The 9,597-nt window shown below is 46.8% G+C and overlaps 1 protein-coding gene across 1 annotated transcript; it reads left to right on the forward strand.

The window, feature by feature from the left end:
- The first annotated feature begins 7,971 nt into the window (after positions 1–7,971).
- On the forward strand, positions 7,972–9,396 carry LOC134045692 (transmembrane protein 151B-like). Its single transcript, XM_062495588.1, has one exon. It carries the CDS (start codon positions 7,999–8,001, stop codon positions 9,394–9,396), a length of 1,398 nt encoding a protein of 465 aa, XP_062351572.1. The 5' UTR covers positions 7,972–7,998.
- Positions 9,397–9,597: the final 201 nt, after the last annotated feature.

Consider the following 9,597-nt stretch of genomic DNA (forward strand, 5'->3'; position numbering starts at 1 on the left):
TTTCCTTCAGCAGATTTGCAGCTCTTAAGGTCAGCCACCAAGGACAAACACACGTGGGATTTAAAAGGACAGGAAATGCTTTTGACATGATTTCCCCAAAGGAGAATTTTAACACTTTTGATACTGGGGAGCACAGGTACCTGTCTGTGAACCAGGCACAGACAATCAAGCTTGGACCCCAAACTGTCCACAAAACAAGCAGAATAAATTCATGCTGTGGCAGCATATTTTCTGCATATACATGTTGGAGTTTTCTAGGAGACTGAAGAATAAAGTCTGACAGAAGAGGAAAAGAGTAATTTTGTCAATAGACATATATAGAGAAATAGCAAGGATAAGGCAAAATTACAGATCAAATGTTTAAAGAATGTGACTCCAGAATAATTTGGCGTATTTCCTTTAGACATTACAGGCTATTTCTGTGCCTTCTATTGGAGTCAGTTTGGCAACTTTCAGTTCAAGTTTATTGTGCTGGTCAAAATAGACAGGGGACAAACCAAGAGTTTTTTCAGTGTCACCGTGACCATTTGCATGCCATGAGCACTACTGAGGCAGCTGGGGAGAGATGCTTCAAGCCCACACTGCGACACAGCTACTTCTGGAGTAAAATACAGCTACTGATGGACATCGTACATAGCAAGCTAGGTGATAATGTGCTCTGCTGAAGCTTTGGGTGTTTTTCTCTTAGTATTGTATGCAGAATCGCTCATGGAATTATTCCTGGCAGTGAACACTGGAAATGTGAGGAGCACCTCGGTGTCCACATAATGCTTACAGCCTTGTTTTTGTGATTGGCACTTAGCTTTGTGAAAACAGTTATCTTGTATAAGTTAATGGGGTATTTAGCTATTAGACTGGCAGAGTTCTGCAGGAATAATTACCAGATCTGACACTGTTCACTTGAATTAGGCATAAAATCACTGCTGGTAACATTTACAGTTGGCACAAACATTAGCAGGCAGGTCTATAATGATGAGATGAGCACAATTCTCCTTAGGGATCTCCTTCACTTGATAATTTAGTTTCTCAGTCCAAAGCCAAATCTGAAGTTACGCATTTCAGGATGGAGAGTGCAGCCAACCTTTCAACTGTCTTAAGAAAGAGTGATTCAAAAAATACCTGTGAGCCAAGTGAGTGAGAGGTTGAACATGAACTGAGATGTTGCTGGGCAGAAATCTCTTAGTGCAACCCTTGAAGACAGTAAAAAGGGGGAATGAGTGGGAGTGGAAGGTGATCTTATTTCTTGGTATGATGCTAGTGAAATAAGTGGTGAAGTCCTGTATTTACTTGCAAGGTACAGATTTAAGAAGGATCCCAAGGTGCTGAAGAGAGACCAGAGCACCAGAAAGAGGTAGAGCAGTGAAGTGAAGGACTTGAAGTCTTTGGCTCTTTAAATTGTCAAAAAGAAGGCTGAGAGATGTCATAATTAAAATGGAGAAGTCTCTTCTGAGTGAGAAGGCAGTCATATAAAAGAAATCTTTCATCACTTGCATGGGCATGGGATCCTCATTACCATGAACAGGGGCTGAAGTGAGACAGAATTACAAAGGCAGTAGAAGTTCATCATCGGAACAAATTTCAAAAGGAATTGCAGGTTCTTCATTTCTTTTAGGCTCTCAGTTATAGTAGTGTATTTATAGAAGATGAGCTTTTACCAGCCACTGGTTTCTGGGCTGTCCATAGGAGGGAAGAGTGAAATTTCATTGCCTGTGAGACGCAGAAGCTTTGAGGAGAAGGCATAGTGTCTCCCAGCCTTAAGGTGTAAATCTAAATCAGGTTGTAATATAAGCTAAGCCTTCCTGACCCAGCATAACCATGCAAAGTTGGTAGGAGAAATTTCTGTGACTACTTGTAAGGGTTGAAGAACTGTCTGGTTGTTTTAATAAGAGTCCCTGCCACTAGTGGATGGCTGGTGGGTGAGTCCTGCTATCAGGCACGCTCGTATACAGAGGCCAGCAAAAGCAGCAAGCCCACACTAGCAAAACAGAGACTCCAGAGTTTCGGGTTAGCCATTCAAAAACTTGGGCTTGTGGAATCAGTCTGAGCTTCTCTGAGTGTGGCCCTTCCTCCTCCTGCTAAGTAGGGAGCTCCTTTAGAAGAACAGGGATACCAGACCACCTTGGCTTCTGCCTTGAGGAATTCATTTGTTCAATGTACCCATAAGAGAAAGGGGACTTGGAATCATAAGCACAATTTTCTTATCCAGAAATGTGTTGTTCTCCTTCTTTAGCATCAGTGTTACATTTTGAATATGCTTTTTAAGGAAAAATCAGGATTTGAGGGAAAGTAATTTTTCATTCTTGGCCACCCCCAGTACAGTCACTTTCAGGCTCACTTAGGGTGGTTACCAGGTACAATTTACCTACCAATGTCCTAAATCTGGTCTCTTGGGAGGAGTCAGGGGATGGGTCAGAGAGCCAAAACCCTGACCACCAGGCCTTTGCTCCTGCCACCAGAGCATGCTCGGCTCCAGATGTTAAGCAGATGTTAAGCAGAGGACGTGCACACCCCCTCGACTCTCTGCATATCTTTACAGTAGCAAGATTAACAGCCCAAATCTGCACACTCCTACGCCACAGAGCACATTTGAATGGTTTTAATTATAATTGCTGCGGCCAGAACCTGACCTGCCTGCCGTGGAGCCAGGGGCAGCTGGGTGGGTGTGCCTGTGCAAAGGAGGCTCCACCTCAGCCCTTGTAAACATGCTTTTGATCTTGGGCATCTGCCATCAGAGGGTGCCTTTGAAGGCAATTGCCCTTTCAGCCGCTGCCTGGATGTTTTATCATTTGCAAGCTGAGTTTCTTAAAGAAGAAACAATGAAAATGTTGCCAGCCTGGAAACTCCTGTCTCCTACCGGTGTCAATTGAAATTCCAGTTCTCCATCAGCAGTTAGGGATGTCCAGACTATTTTCCAGCGACTGTGGCCACAAATTAAATAGCATATATCATTTTAGTGTCTCAGAGTGCTCCACACCACCAGATAGCAAACAAACCATATGGAGCTGGCTGAGTGGTACACAGGTCCTTTGCTCTGTCAGCTTTCTAGAAATGATGGGCCCAAAAAATCAAATGCAGAGCAGTGCTGTGGGGGCTGACTGCCTGGGGCCAGAGACAGCTCAGGGCAGGCTATCCCTAAACATTGTCGCTCTCCACAAGGTTCACAACACAGACACCCACAGCCCTCTGCACTCATGCCAACTCTCACTCATGGCATTTTTCTCATTCATGCTGAGATCTACTAAAGAACTTGGAAAATATTTTTTGTTAACTGTTTTAAAGTGTGGAAGAGTTAAGTGAATTTTGGCATGTGATTGTGGATAGTTTCAGTAAGAGTTACCAGGAGTTTCCAATCCAGTCAGGTGCAATGAGAAGGGAGGCCTCTGAAAGCAGTTCAGCAGCATGCCAGAGACTACCAAGATGTTATTAACAGCATGTGTATTTAACACAACTTGAAATTCATAAGCAGTGATACTGACAGCTCAGCTGTGCTGCTGCTTCGTGGCATTCCATTCATAACAGGAGATTTTTACAATTTGTACTGTCATCAGAGCAGGTTGGGACATTTTGGGTGAAACGTTTAGTTTGACAAATCCATTCCTCTTCACAGTATGTGGTTGCAGAATCACAGAACAGTTTGTGTTGGAAGGTGCCTTCAAAGCTCCTGTTGTTCCAGCCCCCTTCCATGGGCACAGACATGTTGCACTAGACCAGGTGGCTCAAAGCCTGTCCAACCTGGCCTTGAACTCTTCCAGTGATGGGCATCCACAACTTCTCTGGGCAACTTGTGCCTCATTTAACCTGTCAGGATGTTTCTCGGGTCAATGCTGGAAGCAAAGCCCAAAGCAAAGCCCCCCAGAAGCTGGAGAGGGAGGACATGTCTCTTGGTTTGGGTTAGAGAACCCTTTAGGCTAGCTTGCAGACAAAGTGCCTGGCGACTGAGCCTCCATCTATTCTAGTGTCTATTTGGCTCTGGCTTTCTGTCAGGCTCTCTGTCTTTGCTTTCTTCAATTATGTTTCTCTATTAAGATTTTCCAGGGGTTATGCTTTTATTCCACATCAAAACAACACAGATGCCACAGAATTCCTCAAAGGTTGCAACTCTGTTTTCTGGCTAGCCCAAGTTATCATGGAAATTATTAGTTTCCTTAAACATTTATTGTACTCATCCAGAAATACAAGCTTGCCCTGTTTCAATCCAAAATACTGTGCATGAAAGGAGAAAATTCCACACAGTACCACAAACATAATTCTTGTAAGAAGGTGGTATGTTAATTAATAAAGTCTGGGAGCCACTGGTTTAACATATTAATGAATTTGTTATGCAGAGAGAGATGAAAAGATAATTTCCTTATTAGATTTTTGAATGTCTGATACTTTTATTGTAGTTATGTTCTATTTCATGTCTTTCTTACAAACATTCTAATAGGGTTTCTAATAGTATAATTGTGTTAGATAATTAGTTCAGCAAAGAGACAGAGAAATAGGGGGTTGTAGGCCAGATGAACATGGTCAGAACTTGAAACATGCAGGACAACTGTGGAAGTAGACCCTGGAAGGGAGATCTTTTTTATAACTGAGGACTTGCAGGGATTGGGCTTTGCCTTAGGAACAACAGCAGGAGTGACACAGTGGGTCAGAAAAGCCCGGCAAAAGAACTTGTGTTTTTTACCAAAGGTTTTTGAACATGAAGGCCCTGCTGAACTGGACTGATAGGTGTGTGAATCAGATGTGGCAGTGGGCTCTATAGCCGCACGTCTTCACTAATGGAAAGAGGAGAGAAGCTGCCGTTTTTGTAGGCTGCTGTGAGAATAGTGGAGAAAATCTGTCTTGGGCCGATCCAGCCCTTTGAGTGCAGTGGGTTGAAGACCATTTTTGCAGTGCCTCCAGAGGATGCACACAGAAATGTCATCTTGGACCTGCAAACCTCTGAGCTACTGCTAACCCAGCTGGGTGCTGCTCTAGGGCTGGTGGAACCAGAGCTATCTCATCCCCCAAAGGGGAGATGGCATTTCATGGAGATAAGCACATTAGGAGGCATTTGCCCACTCTGATATGGCTCTGATAGCCCTAAGCAGCAGGGCTGGTTGAACCACCCCTTGGGCAGAAGCCAGCCTGTGGGTTGTAGGTGGGACCACAGAGAAATTGTTAGTCAAAGCAAGTGAGATAAAGGGAAGGTGGGATTGCAGTTTGCCTTTGGCAAATAGTGTCCTAGCTGGCATGGGACATCTTTGTCCCCTGGCTGACAGTGCTTCCAACAAGTCATAGAAAAAAATGGGGCTCCTGGAGCTGTATGGGTGACCTAAGCACTCACATTAAAACTGACTGCTGGGCATTTTTTTGGTGGGTCCGCTGGCACTCTTCACTGTGTGAACCATAAGTGATTTTCAGTTAGAGGTACCTGCAGAAGCCTGAATGAGAGCAAAAATTCTTGTGTTGGGATATTGTCCTGCTGTTCCTTCTGCACAGTCTCAGGGCCTGGAGTAGAGAGATTTTAATGTTTAAAGTTTTCTTCACCTTGTAAAATCTCCAGGGGAGGAAAAAAAATAGGTAGAGCTTTTCAGTTCTTCATTACAGTTTATATTTTGCATTACTATAGAAGTTAAAAACTCTAGTTTCATGTCAAGAAGAGATAAAGAATACAAGTCAGTAATTTCTGGTGGGTTTCCCACGAGTCAGGAGAACCTGGGGCTCTGACCTGGAGTCCAGTGTACAGCTGGGGCAGAAGCCTACATTGGGGCAGTAACCCCACTGAGACTGAGCAGTGGGCATTTGACGAGAGTTTCAAGAGATTAAACTCCATGACTTCACATAGACTGCACGTAGGGGATTCACTCCCAAAACTTCTCTAGTTATTTTTTAGCTGATTTAGGGACTGCCTGAAGCCACCTTGTGGCTTTCCTCTAAGTTCTGTGCAAAAGGCTAAGAAAAACAGCCTTATTCTTACCTACACTGAGTTGTTTACACTGCCCTACCTACAGAAGTTATGTACCCTGTACTTTATAACCCACTTAGCTCTTTATAACCCACTTGACTCTACATCTGTTTTAGCTGCTGTAAAGAGAATACAGAAACCAGAATACAGCCCAGAATAATTATACTTTATTCGGACACATGTACAAAAGTTTTGGGAAAATAATATAAATTTTTTACAGATTCCTTCTGGATGCATCAGGAAGAATCAAGGGCCAGATTCTGCCATAAGTCCCTGCAAGTGTATGCTGGTATAACTTAAAATCAATAAAATTAGTCTGCACTTACACAGTGTCAGATTAAAAGCCATGAAATCAAAACCAAACCCCATGAAATCTGGTCTTGCAGTCTTCACAGCAAGTCGTAAAACCCTCTGTGGTTACTTAGAAGTGCTTCTCTGTCTCAGGAAAAAAAAACAAAACAGCAAAGCAGTATTAAATCTGACCCTACAGCCCTGCCAAGTTAGGTGCCAATGCTTCCATCTTATTGAGAAGCCAGCAAAGTCTTCTTTCCAGTGGCGCCATGCTATTATTTCCTGAGTTGTAAGATGTTGCTTCTTAAATTCCTTGCTGGTTCAAGATCACTTACTGAATCCTAACTGCTGTAGGTCCAAGAAAAGCTTTACTGGGGGAGAAATTTATCTGTGGATAAAGAAAGAGAAGACATTTCCTGAACCTAGCATCTGTTGGCATCTACAGAGCAGTTTGATGCATTAGAGGTGGGCCCTTGGGAGAAGGAGTAACATCGTGCTTCTATTTTTGCATGAAATCAGGCTCAGCAGAGGGCATAATGATGCATGAGTATCAGTGTGCATCTGCTTTCTCACTGTCATTTCCTCAGTTAGGAGAGGCAGAGGATGGCAGTAGCAAAAGGGACGCAAACAGCCCTCCTCATTGCCTACTAGGGCAGTGGGGATCTTTCTTCATGCACTGTCTACAGACAGACAGCTGCCAGCCAGTGGTGTAACTCATGCTGCCATTGCTCTTTGCAGGGACAGCACTAGATGCTTGGCTCCAGTTGGCATTTTTCTTTATAACAGCATCGTATGACAACACAGCTGATTCACTGCACCAGGGCTGGAGTAAGGACTGCAATTGTGCCCTCTCAGGGGATGAAGTGGGAGTACGGGAGTGAAAACCCAGCTCTGTTCCCAGCCTGACTTTTGGGACTTGAAAGAGGGGGGGTGTGCAGTTTTAAATATTCACGCATACACCCTTAGCTTCAACACTGAAGCTTTCAAGCATTTTAGGTCAAAGCTGGTATAACCAGCCTGAAGCAATGCTGCATCGTGCTGTAATCTTGACAATTTTTTCAACTAAATGTGCTTGAATCTAGTCATTTTCCTGATGGCTCATCTCCAAGAAAATGGTGTCGATCATTTGGTAGGTTTCAGGGTTGGATGTGAGTCAGCTCTGAGTCAGGCAGCAGCTTTAGCTGCGTGAGGTGCTGGTCCTCGGTGCTGGCACAACCTGTGGGGCCACAGCTGTGTGACAGACACTGCTCCTGAGCCTCCCCAATAGCAGCATGTGGGAACTTAAGCATGGGGCACTCACGAAGCAAAGGGACAATTCCACAGTCCCACACTTTTGGCTGTTCACCTGCTCAGCACTCTCAACCTCTGAAGATGGCAGGGTGTGTAAATGATGCTGGCAGCAGGCAGGGAGAAGGAGATGGGGATATATCTTGCTCCCTGCAGAGGTGCCCATCTGACCAGGGTGTGGGCACAGCGAGTCACTGCTGCACAAATTCCCTCCCCAGAGCCAGAAGGAAGCAAGGAAAGAGCTTTGTCCAGAGCCCTCTGTCCCTGGCAGGGTGTTTCTGTTTATATTGACATTTATATTAGGGTGGTGTCCCAGTTCTCAGGCAGTCAAGAGAAAAGCCAGACACAGCCTTGATGGCAGCAGCCACTGTGTGTGTTGTGCAAAGCAGCGTGACTGACAGGTTCCTCGCTCTCTCTTTGTCTTTCTCTCCCCTTGCACGGCGGTGTGATTGAAGCAACGCCCCGTGAAACAGTCCCTGAGCGCTTGCATGTGCCGAGAGTCCCACTGGAAATGCCTCCTCCTCTCCATCCTCATGTATGGCTGCCTGGGTGCCGTGGCCTGGTGTCAGCTGGCCAGAGTCACCAAGCTCAGCTTCGATAGCTCCTTCAAGGGCAAGTCTATGATCTACCACGACAGCCCATGCTCAGACGGCTATGTTTATATCCCACTGGCCTTCCTCTCCATGCTGTATGTGGTGTACCTGGTGGAGTGCTGGCACTGCCACGTCAAGAGGGAGCTGCAGTACAAGGCAGACGTGGACAGTGTGTACGAGTGCATCAACCGCATGCAGCAAGCCACTCCGTGCATCTGGTGGAAGGCCATCAGCTACCACTTCGTACGGCGAACCCGGCAGGTGACCCGGTACCGCAACGGTGATGCCTACACCACCACACAGGTCTACCACGAGAGGGTCAACACACACGTGGCTGAAGCTGAATTTGACTACTCTCACTGTGGCTACAAGGACATCTCCAAGGAGCTCCTGGGCTTGGAGAGCTATACAGCCACCAAACTGAGGTTCACCAAGTGCTTCAGCTTTGCCAACATTGAATCTGAGAACTCTTACCTGACTCAGAGAGCTCATTTCTTCATGGAGATCGAGGGGCTTGATGACTACATGGAGGTAAGGGAAGGCATGCAACTCAAAAATGTGGATTTTAAAGAGCTTATGATGGCCTACGGAGACCCGGATCACCTCCCGTGGTACGTGTCCCATTATGCTTTCTGGGTGGCAGCTATCCTGATGATCTCGTGGCCACTCAGGGTGCTTATAGAGTATCGGACTGCTTATGTCCATTACCATGTGGAGAAGCTGCTGGGCCTGGAGTACACGGCGCCCACAACGGCCGAGGAGCCCTTGTACCGGTACCGCATGCCCCGGGACACCACGCAGGACAGCACCGAGCTGGAGTGGCACATCTGCACCAACCGGCAGCTGATCCCCAGCTACTCGGAGGCCATGCTCATGGACCTGGCCAGCTCCCCGGCCTACAACAGCTACACGGTGTGTCGGTACGGCGAGGCGGCCCACGGCTGTGAGCGCTGCAACCGTGCCTCCAGCACCTCCTCCATCTTCTCACGCCACGCTTTCCACAGCTGCAGCGGCAACTCCCGCCTCTCCCTCAACACCAGCCGCTTCTCCCTCTGCCGCATCCATGGCTCCCACAGGACAGGCCTCTGGAGGAGCCGCAGCAGCAGCATTGCAGACCGGGGCTGCCAGGATGAGCAGTGCTGCTCCTACTCCAGTCAGCTGGCTGTCAACGAGAACCCCCCAACCTACCATGATGCCCGATTCTTCCCTGTCCTGATCGTGCACAGGCCGGAGGGGCAGGACAGGCGGCATTTCTACATCAGGCGTTCCTCCTGCCTGGAAACCTCTCTGTGACAGGCCTCCGTGGATACTTGGCTCCTCTGCTCTGGGACAGGGATTGCAGAGGTGACACCAGTGGGGAGCCTGCAGGCACCAGGATGGAGTGACCTGACTACAGCAGGTCAGCTGGATGAGTTTGAGCTCTTCCCCCTGCCACTGCAAGAGGACATAAAGACTGACCAACACCTAACCTCATTTCCAAGATTTTTCTCCCCT

The sequence above is a fragment of the Cinclus cinclus genome, chromosome 6 (assembly GCF_963662255.1).
Source record: "Cinclus cinclus chromosome 6, bCinCin1.1, whole genome shotgun sequence".
NCBI lineage: Eukaryota > Metazoa > Chordata > Aves > Passeriformes > Cinclidae > Cinclus > Cinclus cinclus.

Coding starts and splice junctions, on each gene's coding strand:
- LOC134045692 (XM_062495588.1), top strand. CDS start 7,999: ATGTGCCGAGAGTCCCACTGGAAATGCCTCCTCCTCTCCATCCTCATG.